General features: G+C 41.7%; 1 protein-coding gene across 1 annotated transcript; it reads right to left on the reverse strand.

Moving 5' to 3' along the window:
• Positions 1–1,033: 1,033 nt before the first annotated feature.
• On the reverse strand, positions 1,034–23,138 carry LOC119651419 (lysosomal acid phosphatase-like). Its single transcript, XM_038055013.1, has 6 exons — positions 22,912–23,138; positions 22,535–22,630; positions 22,261–22,479; positions 2,543–2,692; positions 1,414–1,803; positions 1,034–1,331 (listed from the first exon to the last, which is right to left on the reverse strand). Exons 1-6 carry the CDS (start codon positions 23,002–23,004, stop codon positions 1,188–1,190), a joined length of 1,092 nt encoding a protein of 363 aa, XP_037910941.1. The 5' UTR covers positions 23,005–23,138; the 3' UTR covers positions 1,034–1,187.
• Positions 23,139–24,935: the final 1,797 nt, after the last annotated feature.

Consider the following 24,935-nt stretch of genomic DNA (forward strand, 5'->3'; position numbering starts at 1 on the left):
AGTTACAAGCTTGCTTGACATATTGAAATTTCGTTTTCTTCCGTCTCTTCTTCTACAGCCTTTGTCTCGTTCAGAAGTGCACGAGGCTCATCTTGATCTATTTCGCCATTTTCCACCACCACTTGGGGAGCAACTTACTCCCTCTTTTGCAGTTCTCGGGCTCCTCTTTTTTGAGTACAACCCAATGTTTACAGAAAAAGTTGACAGACGGTTTCGTCCAGGGCAGAGGCAACTCATCAGACGCTGCCTCACCTCTGTCCTGGGAGCAGCGTGACCGAAAGCGACGATCGATGGAAAATGCTTCACTTAAATATAATCGCAAACACGTAATGAGTACGAATTATATTTAAGTGAAATCCGTCACAGTCCAGACCTAAGCCAGACCGATGTAAATAAATAATATTTTTTGTTGAGGATGCTGCGAGTCCTAGGTCCGCACCCACGTAGTGACGGACCGAACCACTAAATATAATTCGTACTCATTACGTGTTTGCGATTATATTTAAGTGAAGCATTTTCCATCGATCACGCTGCTCCCAGGGCAGAGGTGTCAACTTTTTGTCTTTTTCTGCTTCATTGTCTTTTCTAGTCGGCCAACACTCAAACTCACAGAGGGTGACAGATGGCACGACACTGCAGTAAATTTTTTATTGGAAACGTTGATACGTCAGTCTCAAAGAATAGGTAATAGGTGCACTATAACCAGTAAAGTGAGTTCTTCTAGGACACAGTCCAACGTCCATTAACAGAAATAATATTGAGAAATTTGCTTCACGAGTAGCCCATTGTTCAGTAGCTTCACTTGTTGTTCCATGAAGAATTTTGAAAATGGGTCCCAATATAAAAGTTGGAAGTGTGAATCTTAAGGGTCCTGCTCAAGTGGCGTTAACTCAATGCTAATTCGTACCGATTCTGCACGAGCTGGAAAACTTGCATCTGTGGGTCTTACACTTTGTTGAATTTTTATTTTTATTTCTTAGTCATTCTTAGTCGCCATTTTTTCATAAAAAGATCAACAAGAAATAAAAAAATCTATTTTCACATGTTATTTTTATTTCTTCTAAAAAAGAACTAACCTGAAAACATGTATTTACAAACTATTCATGGATATATATATGTATGTACACCTTTAAATTACATAAATAAAATCAGCGAAATTACTAATACCTATTTCCCTATCTCCTATTTCATAACCGGCATATATTATCATAATCCAAAATGAATTTTGTTCTGATAATTTCCTTGAAACGTTTAAATCCGCAGGGCGTTCCACAGCCTGGGATTTGGATTTCCGTGGGATGTTCATTTGAATAATCCTTGAAATAAACCAACTGAAGAGAAATAATGTTTTGTTAGGTCTGTGAGATGTGAATTCAGTTTACTTTGATATGTTTTTAAATGAACCCAACTTACTTTTATTTCAAAATCATCCAAAAGTGCTGAATTTTCATGGAGTTCGAAAGCTAACGATGAACCATACGCAGGTCTTGGACTGGTTTGCTCCAATATTTCCAAGCAAATACTAAGAGCGCTTTGGGTTAAATCGTGTCCGAAGTAAAGAAAAACGTTCTTATTTGATCCCTTCGCTGCCTCTTCCAAGCGTTCAGTTATGTCTTTAAGGAAGACGCCACTTCGGACCTGCATATACCGGGATGAGCCTCTCTTGTCGAAAGTGAACTGCGATATCGGCTTAACATATTGATCGTAAACCGACTCAGCCCAAACAGGCTTCTGTAGACCGTAGTCCATCTCAATCTCGGTGATATCCTCGAGGATGTAAAGCGTTCGCAAAGATGTCATATTCTGTAAAAAAATCCCATTTCAGCATATGTGATAGGTATAGCGAGGATTTACTCAAAGCCTAGATTGTCCGTTTTTCGAAAATTGCAATAACGGGGAATGTTTATTATGACCGTGTTGACTTTAAGACCCAGATTAATAATTGAATTTGAAAAGCTGTTTTTTAAGGTGTTGTCCCATCAATTAAATATCTTTATGTCTATCTATCTGTCACACCCAATTTGCTTGAAAACTTGAAAGGCGAATCAGCTCAACGTTCAATGTCAGTTGAAAAATAAGAGAATTTAGGTGTAATATGAACGCACCAAAAGATAGAGCAGATCAAAGCCTATGCAATAAAAGATTAAAATCACAATAGTGCACATACTTATATAAAATTTATACCGTCAAATTACATATAAAATAATGTATCCCTCTATGTTAAAATTTCCTAGGGTTCCTAGTACCCCCAAGAAATATAAAATGTTCAATTCAGATCGTATTATAGGTAGGGATGTTGGAAATTTTGGTGAAAATCCCAATATTATTTACGAAGTTAAAATAGGTCCAAAATTGCTTAGAGAGCAGGAAAAAATTTGAAGAAAAATACTGAAAATATCCTGATTTTAGTTAGTTTGGATAAAGGTAGTTAACTTAGTTGAGCAGGCATCAAATATTATTTAAAAACTCTGAACTTTTATAAGAGTTTATATATGATTCTATCAATTAGGGAACAATCCATTTATAAACCATTTTTACTCACCAGTCCTGTGTTATTTTTAATATACACCGAGAACTCAGCATAATCTTCTGGAGTTGGGAAAAATGAAGACATTTCTGGCTGATATATATCATATCCTTTCTGAATTGTTGACGCATATTTTGGACAAGGACGACCAGTTATAACAAGAAACTGAAATGAAAAATTATTTGAATCACAATTAATAACACAACGAACGAATGAGGGATGGAAAGCTACAGTCTGAATGACTGCAGCGTCTCAAGAAATAGGTGGCGAAAGTGGGAAAACTTCGCGGTGTAGATCGGTGATTGAGGAAGTTACCACACTTGGCAGTTAGGTATAAAATGCGAATCCATTAAATGGGAGAAGGGGAAATCTTTGGCTTAACTGGGTCGTGCTTCCGTACTGAAAAGCGAGGTGTCGTATTTCGGCGAAATCTATAGTGGTCGCAAGTTCGCGTAGGCAGCGGAGAGCTTACTCAATTTTGACAAATAAATAGAGTGCCAGCTGCGATTCAACATTTATTCCAATGCTCTAGCTACCTTAAGTTTTGCGTTTTTATGATTTTAGTAGTGTAAATGCCGAGCTTTTTTAAGAGATTAAAATACCTGTCGCGGTTAAAGAGTTGAGAAATCGAAAAAATTCACTTAATATTTTTCACTTCGCGAATCGCATGGGAACCAGTTTGCGCAGCGAATTGTCAAAATACTTTTTAATATACACTAATTTTACATGCTTGCAATTTTACATGCTGCAATTTTAATTCTTCTGGCAGCCTTTCACCTTCCATTTAGCCTTCTGACAATATTTGTCCAGTATATGTTGATCTTTGCTTGTTACCTATGCAAAAAATCAACCGCGCAAGAATCACTTTTTATTTAACATCAACCGCACCTTAGTCTTGCAGCAGGTCTTCTGGCTGTCCACCAGTTGCTTCACCGACTACAAGCCAACCATTTCTAGGTAAAATTTTTCGTGGAACGGGTCAAGTAGATTTTCATGTATCCAACTCTTAAGGAGGTCATTCCGTGTAAAGGCCGTTTTTTTGCCTTTCTTTGAAAAATTATTTTGGAGGACTGGATGCAGATAGAAACGTGATTTTTTCACCATATGATATCGTGGCTAGTTTTCGGAATACGTGTCAATTTATGCACCCATCTCCAAAAAAAGGTGTTTTTCTGCTGCCACGCTGGAGGGCGCTGTGTTCATCTGAGAGAAAAAAACTAAACGGCATTTTAATGTGGACAATTTTCCACGGTCCACAAACTAGGATAATTAGAAAATATTAAAAGGTAAATTTTTGGTAGGCTTTTAAACGTAATTTTTTGGATTTTTTTACGACTTTTTTTATGAATAAAAATAAACGACCACTCCCATTGCAATTATCCTAGTTTGTGGACCGTAGAAATATGTATTAAAGAAATCGTGAAAATTTCAAAGAATTTGGTTGGATAGATTTTGAGCTATGGTGGCAGCCGATTTTCAAGATGCAGTTTCGAGAAAAACGCATTTGAAAATTTAATTGTGATTATCAACAGTAAAATTTTAACTCATCATTAATCTGCTGTACCTGGTCCATAGAGAGTATCCTCAGTTTCTTGAAAAAAGCTTGTAAGGCCGATTGTTGCTCTCTGGTTTCAATTCTGGCTCTTTTAGAGAGGTCAGTCGATCGTCGTTTGGACCGCCAAATTCGCGCTTCATTACGGCGGTCGACATAAACCTGACATATGTGAGCAACTTGACATCCCATTTTCACTAGGATTTTGAGAATGCCATTGAATCCTTCATTGAAAACAATTACAGCCAGAAAAGGGGCTATTTCTACGACCTTGGCCCCAAAATGAAGGTGTTTAGGAGCGAAAGTCCAGATCAATACATTTAACGACTCATTGTTATTCTGGGTCTCTGCTCCTAAACATCTGTTCAAGAGATCATCTCGTGACAAATCTTCGTAGATTGGTTTGATGATTGTTTGAACTTCTTCAGTCAAAGGTGCCTTCTCGTGGTGGGAACTATCCAGTTCTCCTTTAGCTTCCGCTATGTGCCATTTGCACCAACTGTCCTCGCTATTTGCACCAACTGTCCTCGCCTGGACAATTTTGATGCTGAGGATTTTCGTCTGTACAACATTTATGGAAGAAAGTTGCCCAAATTTCTTGCTTCATTCCTTCTATGGAATTTGCGTGTCGACGAATAGCTAGCCCAAAAAATATAGTGAGGTCGTTAGTAACCTTATCAGTAAGTTTTCGAGCCCCTTTTCCACCAATGCCTTTGTGATTCTTCTTTGCATTTCTAAGCCGCGTTCCCATTCTTTTCTCGACATGTCCTACATATTCCTTTTTTACTTCTACGTATATTTTATTATTTGGAGAAATTTGCAGAAATACCGGAGAAAACTCCACCAAAATCCAATATACAATATAAAAAACTTGGCGCAATTGGAACATTCATGTTCATGCTTGTTAAAAGTTTCTTTGCTGATGTTGATGCGAAGTCCTTTTTCTTCTCTGAAGTACTCGTTTTTTAGTGCGAGCATGACGTTGAACGTTAAAGCGATCTCCCTTCGTACGATCCATTTAAAAAAATCACTGAACACACAAACAGCACAATACTTACAACAAAATTTAATTGAGTATAGCTTGAACGGCTTTCAGTGCTCACTCTAGACTGGATTATCCTTTTTATTCCAAACAGCAAATAAGTTTAGACAATTTATTGGTTTTTCATCTTTTTATATTTATACCTGTGTTCGAATTTATAAGGCTCAGGTAAAAAACTAACAGGTAAAAAAAGATTCGATGCTCTTTCTCATCGAGTACTCAAGCCACGGCTGCAAACTCCTTACCTGTTTAACACTGTAATTTCTGAACGACTCGGAATATCGGAAAATCCCTTTGCCCACATATTCTCCACTATATATAGATACAATTCATGCAAAAAAAATCGATTTCTCCAACCCGACACACGGGATGACCCCCTTAAACTATTTATCACCCGCTCCTACTACGAAATAAAAACGGCGAGGCATTTACAACATTTTAACGCCATTTGTTGTACCAAAGGTTCGCCGAACGTTTCCCCAAATATGCGAACGCGACTGTGCAATGGTTTGCAGACCAGTTGTAGTTGCTCGGAGCGACACACAACCCCGACTGTCTTCCAGGAGCATGTTCAACTTAAAGTTGACTTGGAAATCAAGGCTCTGTCCCCAGCCAGCAGCATCAACAACATCACACCGCACTGTGGCCAACAATTTCAGTGCCCGCCGAAGCAGTTTTCTTCACTGTGAGGCTGAAGTAACCGCGGAAATTCGGTGCGAATTCCAAAGAGCGCCTAAAGAATTTTTGGAAGTGATTCATTTGCGTAGACTAAGTATTACCAGGATCTATGCTTCTCAACAACTCCGAGAATTCTATTTCAAATTAAGAGAATCGCCATGCCAGTATCCCGGCCATGAATTTTCTAGATATTACAAGAATGAAAGTTCGGCGGGCCATAAACAGCTCGAAGAACTGCGGGAGCTCTAGTCTGGGTCCACCCTTCCTGTAAGAATCGCCTGCCTTGTCTCAAAAAAGAGCACACGCAGGACCCCCGGAGAAACAAGACTGATTAATTGGCTGCCAACCCTCTACAAATTAATAACCTTCGTTATTATTTAAATAGTTAATTTAGTTTAAAAAGTTCTTTAGTTGTTATAACGATTATGACTACACCGCGTACATATCGCTAATCGATTTCCTACATCTGCATCGCATTGAGCTGAAGCTAATAAAGATTTTTACGAAAGTCATTTCATTCTTCTGAGGACCCATCCGCATACTCTCAGGGGGATCTATTGAGTCCCCTTTCCTTTTATATCGCACTGATCCCTCTTTCATCGCTATTGAACAATGCTAGAGGGCATGGTTTCGCAATAAAATATGGCGTACATGCTTAATATACTTAGATGACATCAAGGTGTTTGCTGATACTAGTCACCATCTTAGGACTCTGTTGCAAATAGTAAACACATCCAGCTGTGATATTCGGGCGGAATTTGGTCTACAAAAATGGCGAACAAAAGTAGTTTCCGAATGTTTTGATGAACTACATGTCGGGTATATCATAGCATTGGTGGCCTCCACATCCAAGCTCTGATTTGAAAGATACTCCGCTGTCCGAATTCCTCCGTCGTGGTGTGCCGAAAAATTCGCTCATACGAACGAAGAGCTGGTTTCTGATAGGAATTTTACAGTGAAATATGAAGAAACATAACAATAGTGCAGTACTCTGCTGCAAAGAAGATTTTCGATGTAGAGGAAAACAATGGTTTCTATGGGCAACTATAAGCTGTTCAGCGGAGGCTTTCCACAGGTGACATTGGGATGATAATGGGTGATCTGAATGACAAAGTAGGCTCTGACAACACCTTTTTTGGACATGTGACTCAGAAGTGAGACCTTGGTGACCATAGCAATAACAAAGAAAAGATTGTAAACTTCTGCAACTTTCACCGCCTCGCTATCAGCCCTACAATATTCAAACAAAAACCTCAGAACCTACTTACTAGCAACGCAGATTTATTCAAGGAGCTGTCTTCTGAATATAGGTAACAAAAGCCGAACTGACATCGGCCTCGAAAAGGACCCTCGGTTCATTGTCGTTTATTTATGCTTATATACTGCTTCTGATCACAAGCAAGGAAAATAGTGGGCCCTTAATTCAATACAGGCTGCTTCCGCGATCCATCCGTCATCTAATAACGAGGACGCTTTAGTTACACAATGAAACTATTAAAAGCTAGCCTGGAAATATGATGAAATTGATGAACACTGAACCGCCATAGAAAATGTCTTTATCTCTGATGCGATGATATTGTCACCCACAGAGTGAGTATAATGCACCATTGCAGTCATAAAATGGGTTCCACCATTGGGCTGAAGCGAGCACAGACAACAACAACTTCACGACCATATATCGCACTTGCAGCCGGTTGTAATCCTTTTGTTGGTCGCCTCGTGAGGGCATCCGCGATCCTTGTCCGGAGAACCTGAAGTGATTCAATGGTCCATGTCATGTTCCTCAAATATCTCGAATACGTTAGTGACATCTTCCAAGTAATAGACCTTGGCCAGCTCTGAACTTGAAAAGGGAAGCAAACCGAGTTAGGCAGGAATACCAAAAAGAATCAAAATTCTCAACCTGAATGATCATTGTACTCTTCTATTTCTATTAACGAGCAGAAGTGTTGATATCATAGATTGGTATACCTGAGAAAAATTTTTTCAGTTAACGGATGCACCGAACTTGATTTTAAAGCGCTGGATCCATCTTCGCTGAGCAGAATCTGGAAATGCAGTATGGGAAGACAGCTCTCTCTCTCTTCTCTGTCAGTGTTACTCGGAAAGCTTCAAGGTTGCATCGCACATGGGAGTACTTTGGCCTGAGACAATTACATTTTCAAATAGGTACAAGATGCAAATGGGACCCCCGCGCAGTCAGAGCTCCATACACAAGGAAGCGCAAAACCTTTCATACCTGAACTGGTCATTAGGTCACAGTATTTTCTCTCCGTTTTATAGAGTAAGGCACCGCATCTATTCTTATATATCGTACACTTACTCTTCTTCTAGATAGTTCTTTCCTGATTTGATGCCCACAATTTTGCTTATTTGTGATAACCAACAAATTATCTATATTTGTTTGCAAAAGTTTAGTACGTTAATCATTTTCTTGGGGGTCGTTGACTTTCTGTGAGAGTTATATTTCAACGGCTTCAAAAACCTACGTTCAAAAATTATGAGTAGTGACTTGGTGAAGTGTTATGTCCAAGTCATCAAGTTCTTCTTCCAGGGGTCTCTTCAGATAACCAAAAAGCAATCACGAAACAATTGTTTACCCCTATGAGCTGGCAAAATCAAACCATCACAGTATACTACATACGTACATATACATTTATGTGACTGAAAAATTTCCACATAATTTTCATCACCTAATCTAGATGAATTGCTGAAACTTGCTAAGTCACGCCTCGCAAAATAAAACAGAACTTCGATCTAATTTTTAAACACCCGAACCTCTGTTTTTAATCGAAGGCCAATCAAACATCAAAAATATTTGGGGGCAGGTGGTTCTTTTCAACAGCAATTACTCATAGACGATTTTTTGCGAGCCCATTTGGCTACCACCGTATATCAGGGACTGTAACAGCAAGGGGCAATTATAGAAAGATTTCGATAGCTTTTATTACTTCAATAAATCATCTGGATTAAACTTGTTGGCTTTATCTATCTCTCCCATATCTTATCGTTACTTCCTCATGAGTCAACATTCAGCCTCTTGGGCTATAATTTTAACAATCTTTATTACCTGAACTCGGACTTTTAAGTTTGCCACCATTTCTATTAATCACGAATTAGACTGAGCCAAAAACGTGACCAATGGAAAAACAAATGAAATTTCCGCTCAGCGTTGACGAATTTAATCTGGAAGGCGAGGCGTATTATGAATCACTTGATAAGAATGCTAGCACAGGATTCCAAAAGTTGCACGAGATTACGGTCTATATCGCAATATCAACATGGTACCGCCCAGCATATCTTAGGTAAGCATGACAAACCATAAAATAACGCCAATAACTCATACGCTTTAGACATGAAAGGTTTTATGATTTCTTGTATAATCAACTTTGAGGGATGGATGACAATACTTATGAATGACAAATAGTTTACACTAACAATATCTCTACCTCCTGATCGCTGAGGATTCTTTCAAAACGAAAAACTACAGATGGAGGAATTTTTCGGCTGTAAACTCTACCTGTGGAGAGTATCTATTACAGACCCACGGAAAGAGCGAGAGAGAGAGAGAGGATTGATTAAGCAACGGTCATGAAAAGAAAAAAGACAAAAAATACGTTTTCGCATAGAATATGGGATGTACAGACTGACAGCCGCTCTGTAATTAACCGATGCTCCATCCCAACACATAAGATCAATGTTACTGGGTCGCCAGAAATGAACTGGACAATGCTGGATCTCGGCCATACAGTAAACCGTATGCTAGGAGAAGGTTTCCCCATTAGCCAAAAAGTGATACTGTTATTGATTTTGAAAATAAAAACGAGCAGGTAAGCATCCTGTTCTCCTAAGGCAAATTTCGAAACGTGAGACTCGTCCTACAATTACTAGTATTTCACGAAATAGGACAGAACTGCAGGCAGAGGGGACCACTTTCAATCAAATTGACCACCTTGCAGTTTTGACGAATGTCAGGACTTCTGAGGGTTGGGCAATACAGATTGGGATGATACCTCATTGGCATGGTACTCCGGGCTCAAATAACAAGACCACCTTGACAATTAATCAATCAAAGCACTGAAGTCATCCAGAAGCCCTGGTTATGAAGCCGATGAAATTAACTAATTAAATATATGAACGACCAATTATGAAGCGAAAAATTCTTGGCTCCCTACAGAAGGATAGGCGATTTCAGATCCTACATAGCGAAGAAATTTATGAAGGATACCAGATCGTTTAGTTGTGGATAATATCCGACTCAGTAACTGCGATAGGCGGGTCACTTACAGATGCTCACAGAATCGAAGGTACAAAGAAAATTTTTTTTTTAAATTTTCAATATTTCAGGAAATTCTCATCAATTTTAGAAGCAAACCTGTTTATTTGAGCTAGCATTTCACTAGCTAGCAAATTCACTACACTAGAAATTAAAGGGGTTTCCTCGAAAACTGCGAACTTATGCCATAAAAAATTGAAGGCACAAAAAGTTATATACATATGTATATGTAGGGATGGCCCTCTGAGAGCACATGCTCCAGGAGAATTCCTGGAGGATGTGTTCTCGGTCCGGTTATTTGCGGTTGGCTCCCTAGTGGGAGTTTCATGGTGGTGGTGGTTATGCCTACATCGCGGGCAGAACTCTTCGGAGCGCGAACGTGGAGTTGCACTGTACAACTCGGGTGCCGTACCCCTTAGCTGCGGCAGAGGTGTTATTATAGATAGGCCTCGCATCCACTGGTATGAATGCTGAGCCTGCACTCAGTATAAACCAGGACCGCTGTGCTTGCATGGCGGGGCTCTGATTGTGGTCACAAAATCAATCCGTGTCCGGAGAGGACCGTGAGATTATGCCTTCACGGCAGGTACTCACGTTAAACCCCCCAAGACTTTCATGTATATACATTACTGGTGCTCAGACGTGGCGGTGAGGAAGACGGGGCGGTAAACCTGTCGGCCAAACCAAAATCAAGTGGCCGAGGCGAACCTACATAGTGGTGGCACAGGTAGACGCTGTACTCACTTTGACTTGCCGGCTGTGATGCAGTAGACGAATGCTCCTAAGGCCTAATCAGGGCGATCAGACCCGAGTCTGCACGGGGACTCATCAGAAGTGGCTTCGGCCACGAAACCTCACCAGGGGTATACTGGTACCATGGGAACCGGGGTAGCGCCTGGACTCATATACTTCGGGAGAATTCCCGTCGTATATGAGTACAACTCGGTTGTTTACGTTTGGTCCCCTAGTGGGAGTTTCATGGAGATTGTTGGAGATGCTCAAGCGAAAAGAGACCTTCGGGCCTCGGCGTGGTGTTGCGTTTCAATACGGGTGCCTTACTCCTTAGTTCGGTATGAGACGCTAGAGGGCCAGAGGAGGATGGAAATCACGTCGGGAGTAGCGCAGGGATCCATCCTAGGGCAGGACCTCTGGAACGCTTCCTACGATAGTCTGCTGAGACTCGATATGCCCGAAGAGTCGCGCCTGGTCGGTTATGTAGACGACGTTGCGGCACTTGTTGCTGGACGCACTGTTGAACAGGCGCAAAGCAGACTTGGCATATTGATACGATGGGTAAGCGGATGGATGACTGCTCACGGTTTCAACCTTGCGCTGGAAAAAACCGAAGTAGTCATCCTGACCAGAAGGAGAATCCCGACCTTGCGTCCCATACCGATCGACGAGTTGACTATAGAGTCAAAACCAGCGATTAAATACCTTGGTTTAATGCTCGACTCGAAGATGAGCTTCTTCCAGCAAATCAAAGCAGCCGCGGACAGGGCTGCAGCAGGAGTCACGGCCTTGAGTCGGCTAATGGCGAATATCGGCGGCCCTATATCAACTAGGAGACGTCTCCTCATGGGAGCAACGCAGTCCGTCCTTCTCTATGGTGCGGAGGTATGGGCTGATGCCCTTGACAAGGAGGTGCATCGTAAACGCCTCGCTCAAGTGCAGAGGTGGGGAGCTTTGCGAGTGGCGTCAGCTTATCGCACCGTCTCCGAACCAGCTGTGATGGTGATTGCGGGAGTGATCCCCCTTGCCCTCCTTGCGAAGGAGCGCAAAGCTATCTATCGCCATAAGGGCGAAAACTTAAGAGAAGTGGTTGCCCGTGAAGAACGTCAACGCACCCTTAACGTGTGGCAACTTTCATGGCAAAATGAGGCAAGGGGCAAGTGGACTGCGCGGCTCATCGACAAATTAGACCCATGGTTGAACAGAAAGCACGGTGAGATTGATTACTTCCTTACCCAACTTGTAAGTGGGCATTGAGGTTTTCAGTCTTACCTGCACAGGGTTAGGAAGGCGCGATCTCCTGATTGTGTGTTCTGCAATAGAGTGGCGGATGACGCTGAACACACCTTCTTCTCTTGCGAGAGGTGGGACGGCCTCCGCCAGCAGTTTTATGCAGACGCAGGGGAGCTCTCTCCAGACAACATTGTCAGAGAGATGCTGAAGAGCGCTGGCAGCTGGAATCGTATTGCGCATTATGTTCGAGTTCTTCTTACTACGAAGAAGATTGAACTCGACCGGCAGAGGGATCGTACGGTAAGGAGTTCCCTGAACCCTGGCTGGATCATCCTTATTCATATGGATTAAGTGACCCGCTCACCAAAACCTATTGAACCGGATTTTATCCATAACCTAACGGTCATGGTATCGCTCATAGATTTCGTCGTTATGTACGCTACGGAATCGTCCATCCTCATGAAGGTGATTAAAAATTCTTGGGAAGATTCTTCTCTCGAACACGGCCAAGAATTCGCAATTTTTCTTGCTAAGAATCCAAGTCTCCGAGGAATACGTGAGGACTGGTAAGATCATAGTCTTGTACAGTAAGAGCTTTGACCCTATGGTGAGACGTTTCGAACTATATTATTGAACGATTTTTGAAGTGGTGTAGAAACTCATTGATGCCCTCAAGGCTTGCTGGCTTTCGATGGCGGTGCGCCAGTCCTTCAAACTCTTGTCAGTTATCCAGGCGTTCACTCTTACTTTCACATATACTTCAACCTGTAACAAACATTTCACTTCTTAGTCTTATCAAAAGGTAGACCTTTGCTTCTGAAACTAATCCTATTTCTGAGTCGTCGATGTAGAAAATTCAACTATATCCTGCCAAGCATTCTTTGATCTATCCCAGTTTTCTCTGCACTTGAGGCTAACTTTATATTTTTTACCAGCCGGAGTATGAGTCTTCCAATTCCAATTATAATAGAATGCAATACTGGAATCACATTCAGTTTCACCAATAACTCTGCCAATGTTTTGGGTCCACTGTTCGCATTACAGTCTATTAAAAGTTCTGCCCACATCTTCGTCTTACGTTTCGAGCGGAATAGTTTTTGTTAGCTGAAAAAGGCTCTGTTGGCTGCCAACAACCGCGCGCGGATTTCATCGTCGTAGCTGTTATCGGTTGTGATTATGAAGAAGGAAAATGGCGGAAGTTTGATAAATAGACCTGGTAGGGGGCGGTTACTAACGCCTCTCGATGAACGTTATATTCATCAGCAAATCAATAAAGAACCAAAAAAGTCCATAAACAAAATACGAGCTGATGCCCCTGTAATAATCCGCAAACCGTTTTCTACTACTATTTTTAGTACTTTAGAACGCTCCAGAACACGACTTTAATGGATTCATTCATTTCCAAAGTTAATAAGAAGAAAAGGCTCGAATTTGCTAAAAAAATACGTTAATCACAGTCCCGATTTTTGAAAAAATGTAATTTGGATCGATGAAAATAAATTGAATCTATTTGCCTCTGATGGGAAGCAAATAGTTATCAGCAACAGTAACGATGGTGGCGGCGGAATTATGTATGGTTGCTAATGAAGTCGGAAATTTGGAATTTCAGCCCTAGTGCTGCCAAATTGAATCTACAGGACGTGCATTGGTTCCAACAAGCCAATGATCCCAAGCATACGGCGCACAGCGTTAAGCTCTGGTTGCTGTACAACACCCCGAAACAACTCAAAACTCCCCCACGTTCACCGGATCCTAATCCAAATTAACATTTGTGATTATTTTTGAAAAAATTATCCGCAAAATATCCATCACTAACAAAAATATGATAAGAGGCGTAATCCTTCAAGAATGGCAAAATGGCAGAAATGGCCATCTAATACTACGGAGAAGTTAATCAAAAGTATTCCCAGACGATTGCAAGCAGTGATAGATACCAAATCAAGTATTAAAAGGACAAAAAGACTGAAATATTACAGATTTAATTTCTCTGTGCCTTCAATTTTGTGCTGAGTATAACATATATATGTACATGAAAATGAAAAGGATGATTTTTATTATGTTATTAGGAGGAAACATATTGATTTTGCAAAAGCTAAGGCAAAGTTTTAGCAAGCCTGACTTGGTGACTGGGTCGGGCTCTCATAATAGACAGCACGGGGTCGAAACCGCTAGTCGTGGGGTGGTTCGGCGTCTAGGCGCCACAACGACCAGGAGCACAGCTCCGTCTGCTGCAGCTGTTTCGCCACAAACTGTGGCGACCACTTCAGCAGGTTCGCGGATGAAATGGACTGAAGAAATGAACCTCTTCGTCATCCGCTCCTACTACGAAATAACGGCTGGGGCGGGTACAACATGTTACCGCCCCTTCTTGCACCAGAGATTCGTCGAGCATTTCGCGCACATGACTGTGCAGCGAGTGGCAGACCGGTACCGCTTTATTACTCGCAGCGACATAATCCCGGCCAACATCAGGGAGCGTATTCGACTTGAGGTCATCGGGGAAACTGGTGACCGAGAGTCGATGGAGGCAGAGGCGGCGGCATCAACAACTATCCCAGGTTCTATGCATCTCCAGCAACTACGGGATTCTATCTCAAATCAATGATAAAATTGCATCTCGGCTGTATGCTGATATGTCGCTGCTCCAACTACAATCACTCGTGTATTGTGGTGCAGTTACGGCTATTAGATTGCACGGTCAGAAGATTCGCTTTCGTGTTATTGGTTTGAGTGACCAAAGAGATCCACCATGGAAAATTCGTTTGGAACGTCGGTGGGACTCACTAAGGCAGGACATTGCTAGACTGATTCTGATCAGCACTGGCAATACCAGCAGACGGGTAACAAATAAAGTGCAAAGGGGTTACCGGAACTATGCCATCCCCAGTGAGACACCCTTAGTTGAAATTCTGGACACACTAAAGCAGAAACTTTCTGTCATATGCAGTCGGTTACGACGGTATGGGGAAAGTCATTCCAGACGTGTCCAGAATGCAACATACGCGAGGAACCAGCGGACCTTTTTCAGATCTCTCAACGAATCCCAACAGAGTGTCCAGACAGTACAGTTTTCGGTGACGGAAGCGAAAGAGTATTGTGATGGACTTTGGCGGTTATCCGCCCAGCATGCTGAGCCTGCTCAGTGGATCACCCAAAGAAACCTCTTTAGTTGCTACATCGATTATGCCAAGGCTTTCGATAACGTCCCGCATACCTGGCTAATCGATATTCTACATCTGTATCGCATTGATCCCAAACTAATAAAGTTTTTGGCGACAGTCATGGAAGAGTGGCATACCACCTTATCCGTGCGTACATCTCAGGGTGCTAATACCTCAGAGCCCATCCGTATACGGAGGGGCATCTTCCAGGGGGATTCGTTGAGTCCCCTTTCGTTTTGTATGACACTGAACCCCCTTTCATGGGTACTGAATGAAGCTAGAGGGCATGGTTTTGCAAGAAAGTATGGCCTACGTGCTAAGTTTGAATTCGACATCCAAGCCATCCACAAAGGTCATCACGAGCCGCATGCCGGACATAGCATTGGTGACCTCCACATCCCAGCTATGACCGGGACAGACTTCTTCAAGTACTTAGGAATTCTACAAGGAACCCATGCTCGAGTTGATTGTCTGAAGGATGCTCTGCTGTCCGAATTCCTGCGACGAGTAAAGCTGGTGCTGAAATCGCATCTCTCGGGGAAGAATAAAATGAGCGCGTTGAATGTATTCGCTATCCCTCCACTGGCTTATGCATTCGGAATATTGCCGTGGACGAAGACCGACCTGGAAAACGGATACATCATCGCCAATTCGACTCGCTGCGAGTTTATTTTTACAGTAAAGAGCAGGCGATTCCCTTGCATGCGGCTGTCTGTAAAGCAGACTGTGGGCTGACTCCACTTAACTTGAAGGATCAATCTTTTCATCTTGAGTGGGGTGAAGTCGGACCAAGAGCGGATCGATGAATGGAAGTCGAAGGTAATGCACAGTAAACACGTGAATTGTCTTTGGCAGCCATTTGTCGATTTACATTTGTCGAACAGATGGCTGTGTGCTGGGGAGCTCTTTGCTGAGATGGAGGGGTTCATGTGTGCCATTCGGGATGGCGTGGTCGCCACCAGAGCTTATAAAAAACTCATCATGAAAGAACGGGTGGAGAACGACCAGTGTAGAATGTGTGGTTCGGCGTTAGAGACGTTGGACCTCATTTCTGGCTGTACTGTTATGGCACCGGTGCAATACATCACCAGGCATAATGCTGTATGTAAGGTTATCCATCAAAACTTTGCATACAAGCATGAGCTGATCACGGGAACATGTCCGGTTTACCGATATGAGCCGCAAGCAGTACTTGACAGTTCTGCTTACAGCATGTATTAGGACCGGCAAGTTCTGGCTGATCGCCATACTGACGTACTGTTAGTTGACAAGACGGGTCGCTCCGCGTATATTATTGATGTTCCTATCCCCCACAATAGCAACATTGAACGGAAATACGTGGAGAAGAAGGTGAACTATGAGCCATTGGCTCGGGAAATCAAAGAAATTTGGCGCCTCGTGCGGGTGGTTGTAGTTCCCATAATATTATCAGCTACAGGTATTGTACCTAAATGTCTCACGGCTTCCCTCGATGTTCTGGAACTTTCGCACAGTCTGGTTCAAACCATGCAGAAGTACACGGTTCTGCATACGTGCTCGATGTTGCCGGGAGTACTCGACGGATTCTCCCATTGACCTGCCACTACCACCAGCGCCCTAAATGCTTGACACTTAGTGCTAGTACTAGGTAAATTCCGGCATCTGCCGAGATTGTAATAACTCCAAATAATAATAATCGTTGGCGCAACAAGCCATATTGGATCAGAGCCTTGAAGTGTGTTATAGCACTTCATTCAAGACCCTAACGGTGTAGGAGGCAATGTGGTCAGCATTGCGTTCGTTACTATATTTATAGGAAAAATATTTACCAATCGTTCTTTGCACGTATCGGTGTTCACAGTTTACTTATACATATACCTTTTAAATTCCACAACAATAGTTAACAGACAAGCAGACTGGCATTGTAAGAAGTGGATAAATCCCCCACCTTATGATTCATAGTTCTAGTGCGTGGATCAAAGTACCTAGGAAAGAGAAAACACAAAATTATAATAAAATGGAAGCTAAGATATAGAAACAACACTGCCAGTGACCCGTATTACATAATCCACTGCATTTGTTAAAGTGAGGGAACAAAAGACTTTCCCGCTTAAGTTCAAGGGAACACCGCACATCCCTCAAAGGATAAAAATGTGGAAGATATCTAGTTCACAAAGCGACATTTGGTAAGATTCAAACGACCAGAATGCAAATACCACTGAAGGTAGCGCTGAAGTTTTTGACTACATGAAAGGTCGTGTTGATTGTCTCACCTACGGACACTTGGCGAAAGCATGCGCAAGCAGTTTGATCGATGCAGAAGATATGTGGACAAAGACCTCATTACCAAACAGTGCAATAGAAGCCCCAAAAGTTTTAGTACTATGTAGTACTAGGAAAGATGAATTGGAAAATGAACATATCGTTGGAAATGGTATTTGTCCAAAGTTGAAAAATATGTTAACTGCAATGAAAACAAGAAGTTAATTTAAGTCAGTATAAGTTTAAGAATTCGGCTGGAAAAGCAACGTTGTGAGCATACAGCGATCAAGCATTAGAAGTTTGCATGATTCAGTTAGCTATTGGCTTTTTTTGGGTAAAAATTAATGGCATATATGGGTTGGTAATGGTATATATGGTATGGGCTCAGCTACTACGCTCCACCAAGTCTTAATTCGGAATCATCATCATCGACGACGCAACAACCAATATCCGGTCTAAGCCTGCCTTAATAATAAACTGCAGACATCACCTATACAAATTAGAGAATGTCCCGAAGCAGTTTTTGGGGATAGTAGTATAGACCCTTGGGAGGATCAGTAGAAAAAAACGATGGCTCAGCTCATTAAGAGTAGCAGTAAGGGGTAGATCAATTAAAAGGGTGCGCACGAATTGGACTTAGTAACGAACATCGTTAGAGGAATACCTACATACTACGCTAATCCCATGTTGAAAATTATGCAAAGGCTCAACCAAAAAGTAGTGGGTAAGCTGATTAAACGTCAGCCTCTCAATCTCATGCCTCTCGCCTTTGTGCTAGGTCCACGGCATAATAAGAAAGAAAAGACTATATATATGCCGCTCTACCCTTTGCTCCTTAAAGTACTGATCAGCAGACGAACACATACATTCCAACCAGAGGCGGGTCGCTGGAAATTAGCAATTCTGTCAACTTTAGGGGATGCTCCTTGAAAGTAAATCAAAAGCTCCAATCATCACCACCAAACTATTCAGGATGTTAATGGTAGCCAGTAAGGAATGGACTTAAAAGCATCCATCATCAACAGCGGAATCGACACCCTTATAATACCCCGATTCGAGAATACCAAGTAATTTGATGATGGGGGTCATGAAGGTTCTATGTAATGCTCTAGTTAAAAACTGTACGAAGTCATTCTTAACTTCGCTAACGACTAGCCACATCCCTTCTGGACTGCCTTCCAAAGTTTGCCACCAGCAGATTGAAAACTTCTGCAGAGTCCTTGCAGGAATATATTTGATACTGGAAAATTCCATACTAAATACACGTACTTAGCTTCGACCTCTATGCTCCCGTTTTGATGGCGTTAAACCTATTGATCAGCTGCTCGATTTTGGCATAACAGGAAATATAAAATAAGTCAACTGTCCATGCAACGGTGCTATGCTCTAAGCCCCGCCATTCATTCTTTCCTGTGATATCCTCAAATCTGCAACGAATTTATATCAAGCCTAACAAGCTAAAAACAAAATAAACGGATTGGCTGCATATTTGACAAGGTTCAGGCTAATCTCAATTTTTGAATTGACTAAATAATAAGAAAAAAACCAAGGTATTTCGAATTGTCATAAATAACGATCCCAGATAAAGGCAAAGATATAGCGTTTGTCATATCTTAGAAATCTATATGCCCATTTCCTTCGTTTTCCAAGCTATTCAAGGAGCTCCTACAATGCAAACTACAATTACCCGTGAACGAGGAAAAAATTAATTGCTGAAGGCTAGTATGTGTCTCAAGTGAGTTGCAGACTCGGCACTACTATTTTCAACAAATACCTGGATAATACATGCTTACAGCTCTACTGTCAAACCTTACTTCCCCCTCCACGTTAATAGCCCGGCATCGTAAAGTAGCAGACGAGGAAGGGTGAACGATGAATTCTCTGTTCTGTAAAACCAAGATCAGCGAATTTGTTGCTCACAGTATGCTTTTGGCATGTACCCCGAAATTGATCCTCGGATCGGATCGGAAACAGGGCTAGTCGTCGACAATGGAACACCCTTGGAATCTTGAATCTGGAAGAATTCCCAGGAACCTTCTTAAAGATAAGATGAAAGGGAAGTGACCACGGGAGAGGACTCCGTAGATAACGCTAGTCCCAAGCGACTCGGTTTCTGAAATTAGAGGACGCGGTCACTAGACTAACAAGAATTGAAACGAAGTCTTTGGGAGACGAAACACCGATATCGGACTTTAATGCCATAGAAGCGTCATCGGATTGAAATACAATCGAACAGGGACGAGGAAAGCATTCCTTCTCCTTTCAGCAGAAAGGATGGAGTTATCGAACAAGTCTACCAATTAACTTGAGAGATAATTTGGCCCGCATTCCAAACACCGTGACTGAAGATATTAGAATTGAAAATTACATTGTCGCTTCCAAATGCACCATCAAACAATGGTAATATGCGACAGGACGCGGTGTACTTTCAGGTTGTGTAGAGCCAGTGGGAGGCTCCATATCTTTGTAGAGTCATGAGCTTCAAGCCTAAGGAACCGAGAGCTTCTCAGATTATGATCTAGTATACCAAGCCGTCGCTGCTTAGATCGTGCTTTGGGTCATTTTCTACCAACTTCGGCCGCCTCTATTGTAATCAATTGGACGGAAGATTTTAAATTTGAGGCACTCATTGAAGCGTTGGTCGCGATGGATGCCAACTGTGGAGAATGAAGAGAAGTACTTGCTTGATAAGGACCTGCGGTGACACGCTTTGTTCACGCTGCTCCCAGGCCAGAGGTGACTCAACATCTGACGATTTGCCTCTGCCCTGGTAAGAAACCGTAAAGCCGTCTTCGCGTAATATTTTTGAAGTTAATAAGTGCTGTCTACTAGACTGTCTCGAATGATGCAGGTATCGAAATCGCGGGGTAGTGCAATTGACGCTTTAACGAAATGATAAGCACATGCGGTGGAAAGCTTACCTTCTCAGCATTACAGATAAAGAGGGACGAAAAGAGGAGATCTATAACTGGAGGGCGACAGTAACGAGAATTCTTAAAAAAAGACCTTCAGACTGATCCTTGCCATCAAGGGGTTGACCGACATCTCTAAGACTACTGCAACCCGATGTCTACTTCCACGTGGTGTTTGCCACGGAGTTCTTTCTTAATGAAAAGCTGCAGAGCGAGTCTCTCCCGCCTAAAAACGGAGCAAATTGTTCCAAATGGTTGTCCAGGTTGGGTGGGGCTGACAGCCCTACATGAAAAACAATTGTTACGAAACCACAAAAGGAAAACGAAACCCGACAAGCGATTTTCTCATGGAAAGCAACCTCTACAGGAAATACCCTTTCCCAATATAATGCTAATATAACAGCGTTATAAGAGTTGCACTGGACAGGGACTGGTTTCCTTATCGCTTTCAAAACAAAGGCGAACCACTATGCACTCTGCGAAATATAAGCCTAATTAACCTTCACGCCCCTTTAGAGGAGACTAAAGAGTCGGAGAACGATAGCTTCTACGAAGGAATAAAACGGACTTGTCCCAGGTATGGAATCAAAATCATACTTGGAGACTTTAACAGCCAAGCAGAAGCGGAACTTATATTCAGGCGGCATGTTGGCTCCCACTGATTGCATAAAAACACTAATGATTACGGACTGCAGATAATGCCATTCACAGTGCCACACGAAATGGTTGTTGAAAGTACTTGCTTGCGCGGCAAGGGAACCCAAAACAAACGTGGTCCTTTCCAGACGAGAGAACTTTCAAGCAAGTTGACCACAACAAAGTGCTTCATAACACTTGTAAGGAAGAAATAGATACCGCAATTAAAAGAGGTCCTAGAGAGCATCGACAAATGATCTTCACAACCATTTGAAGAACGTTATCGTTGATACGGTCACAAACGACTGGTTCTATGAATGTAACCTAGCAACAGAATGATGGGATGCTACATACCAGGCAATGCGACCCTCTCGATGAACGCGGGCACTCACCGAGACGAATTTACGAACAACTCCCCGATCGTCTCGTTGTGAGTAAAACCCCCCTCGATAGGTTGCCAAGGGCGGGCCACCTAATTCATATTGGTTAGAATGATCCATTCCGAAGAGTCTATAAGGGCAATGTTTATGGGAGACAAGGAAAATGTAGCAGAAAGGCCGGCTTTAACAACGATTGCATGATATGCTAGATCATGATTTGAGAGCCTCGCAACTCCAAGCAGATCAAGCTCTTGACCGAACAAAGTGGCGCAACCGATCAACATGAGTCGACCCTGAATGAATGAATGGAACAAAGATTGAAGAAGAAGAATTGGTGAACATCGGTTATTGAACCGTTGATGATAATGAAATCTGCTATTATATTGATGTATAACTTCCATTCTGAGAATATTGTCCTTAATTGCGTCATACTCATTCCGCAATGTAAGTATTGATCAAAAGGTAAAAGTGGCAGTGGATGGATCATGCATTAATATAAGGCAAAAACTCCATCGCACTATCCAAATATCCGGTTGAAGGTAAGTTGAAACAAATTGCCAAGAGCCGTTGTAACGATGGTATGTCGATGTGATTGTCGTGCTATGCATAGTAGTTTATAGTATTATTCGTAACTGTGCGGTATATTTTTTTTAAAAAGGAAGACTTAATAAACACCTAACATCCACCAGATTATCAATAAGAACGACTGAAAGCCGTACTCAAAGCATGAAGGCAAAGGATACGATCATAAGGATGCCCTCATTATTTCAAGATAGTTAAATAGGTTCTTTCTAAAGCTTAGGATTTGCATTATTGAACTTGCTGAGTATTTTTTCTTTTAACTTTTTAAGAAATGATTTGCCATCTCTTTTTCAATAAAGAACACTTACCTTATCCTCCTTTCTAGGCACCACTTTGACCAGACTCGATGGCCATTGTTCCAATAGAAATCCATTTAAGAAATTTTCAGCACTTTTCACGCATCTATCAACACAACTACTTCGCACGTAAATCCTACTAAGATCCGAAGTATCATTTTCTGTTTTCACCAAAGATCCATATCGAGATGCTTTGTGCATTCCAGATTTGAACATTTGGAAAGTTCCTTTCTGGGAGTAATTGTCTGAGTTATAACGTTTGATTAATTAACCTTACAATAGATACCTCTGTCAATGCGCCGAAGCCACCGTCCCATGGATAGTGAATGTGAGGATCCTTTGGGTAGCTCGCAGACGGAGTTCGATCCCCATGTCGAGAGAGCTAAATTCAAGTAAGAAATAAATGATTGGCATACTACGAACATGATATAAAATAATAAACGTCCAACTGCTCATTAAAAAAAAAAACAAATGGAATAATCGTAGCCTTTCACTTCAAATGAAATGAAGTCACTAAAAACAAAGGCTTTCCAATTGTTTTTCCATTCAAAACAAAAGAAAATTAATGCATATAAAACTATTCTATTACAAAGGTCAACTGCTCACAATAATCTGATATTGCACAGATATCAGTATACAATGTATTTCAGAATATCTACTCACCAATGCAACTGCTATTATTGAAGGTTTCGCCAGAACATATTGTTGACAATAAAAAACAATAAAAGCGAAAAATGAAATTCTCAGTACTCTCATGATAACAAGTAACAACAACTACAAAATCAAAAACTTATTATTATAATATATTTTGTACTATTTCGCCACAAATTAAGACGCCTAGTCTTGAATGACACCACACACTCTGGATTCTATTTGCTTACTAAATTGTCTGATCAATCTAAATCTGAAATGTCTACGAACATTTGCATATATGTACATTTAATAATAACATTAATAATGATAAGTTCAGCCAATTAATTACAGTTAAGTACGAGCTTAGTCAGTTATAATCTGTTTAAATGGGAGGCGTAGAATTAACAAAATTAAGGAGATAATGCATACATACTGAATCGTTTATATAAGAAAGCGCCAGTTGCGTAATTCTTATTGAGAGATAGAGCCTTTGCCAAGGACACTTTTTAATCTAGGTTTTTTTGTCAAGTCTTTTTCCTGTCAATCACGGCCTTAGTGCTCTTGAATGACAGTGAAGATCATGTTCCAAATGTTGCTCGCATATACATATATAGATACTAGCCCTGTAAAAAAAAGCATTAGCGTATTACAGGCGGCTGGTATAATCACTAAAAAAGTGCCACGATTAATGAGGCTGAGAACCTTGGTTTTCCAAGCAGCTTTCCCTGATATTTTCTATATCCTTGTCCATTTCGTCAAACTATATCACAAGGAAAGATAGTAGATGTAGCATGTCCGTCAGGATGCCTGCATGCAGACTGATAATATATCTTCTTCCTTTTCTTCAGCCTTTTTCCCGTTAACAAGTCGGTTCGTCGTGATCGGTTTCGCCATTTGGCTCTATCGAATGCCTGATGTGGGTGCAATCTTGAGGCTTTTAAATCCCCATCCAGCGTTGTTTTGGCCCGCCTTTTGGTCGTTTACCATCGAATTCGATGTTCAGAAGAATCTTGGTAAGTGAATTCTCGTTAGCACGAATTGTGTGACCATACCATCGGAGACGCCTCTCTCGCAACTTTTCCACGATCGGTGCAACCCCACAACGATCGCGGATATCCTCATTTCGGGTGTGATCAAAACGTGTGACGCCACTAGTCCAACGTAACATCTTTGTCTCCATTACCGCAAGACGTCGCTCATTATGTTTTATAGTTGGGCAACACTCAGAACTATAGAGAGCGACAGGACGGACGACATTGCGGTAAATTTTACATTTAAGACGATCGTTGATACGTCGATCACAAAGAACACCCGTTGCGGAACGCCACTTCATCCAGGTTGCGTTAATGCGTGAAGCAATTTCATAACGCAGTTCTCCATTGGCTGATAGCGTCGACCCGAGGTATTTAAATTGCTCAGTTTTGGGCAGTTCACTGCCGCTGACAGTGATTGTGCCTGTTTTATGGGGATTGGTCCTCAAAAATTCAGTTTTATTTAGATTCAATCTGAAACCGTGTTCCATGAGGCGATCATTCTATTTTAGGACAAGTTACTCGACATCATTTTTGCTGTTAGATGCTAGGAAAACATCATCTGCATAAAGCAGTGTGTAGGGCGCATGACGTTGGATATCCCGTGTGACGGTGTCCATAATAAAAACAAAGAGGAGTGGTAAGAGGGCGCTTCTTTGATGAACACGAACAGAGACACGAAGCGGTTTTGATACACCCGCCATACTTCGAACTTTACTTTTCGGATCGTGGTAGAGCAATTGTACCCAGCGCACAAGTTCTTCTGGCACTAAGTGTTGTCGTAAAGCATACCAGATGAGTTCGTGTGGTACACGGTCAAACGTCTTTTCTAGATGCAGAAAGGCAATGTAAAGAGGGCGATGCTTCTCACGGTGTTTCTCCATGAGTAACCGCGCAGCGTATATTCCGTCAGTAGTTCCGCAGTTGTTGACAAATCCGGCTTGATTCACGGTTATTTCAACGATTTCGCGAATAGGTTGTCAAGAATGCGTTCAAAAGTCTTCATGATATGGGAAAGTAACT

This window comes from Hermetia illucens, chromosome 3, assembly GCF_905115235.1.
Source record: "Hermetia illucens chromosome 3, iHerIll2.2.curated.20191125, whole genome shotgun sequence".
Classification (NCBI taxonomy): Eukaryota; Metazoa; Arthropoda; class Insecta; order Diptera; family Stratiomyidae; genus Hermetia; species Hermetia illucens.

Coding starts and splice junctions, on each gene's coding strand:
- LOC119651419 (XM_038055013.1), bottom strand. CDS start 23,004: ATGAGAGTACTGAGAATTTCATTTTTCGCTTTTATTGTTTTTTATTGT. Junction 1,804..2,542: donor TTAAAAATAACACAGGACTG/GTGAGTAAAAAT, acceptor ATTTTTTTACAG/AATATGACATCTTTGCGAAC. Junction 1,332..1,413: donor TGGATGATTTTGAAATAAAA/GTAAGTTGGGTT, acceptor ATTTCTCTTCAG/TTGGTTTATTTCAAGGATTA.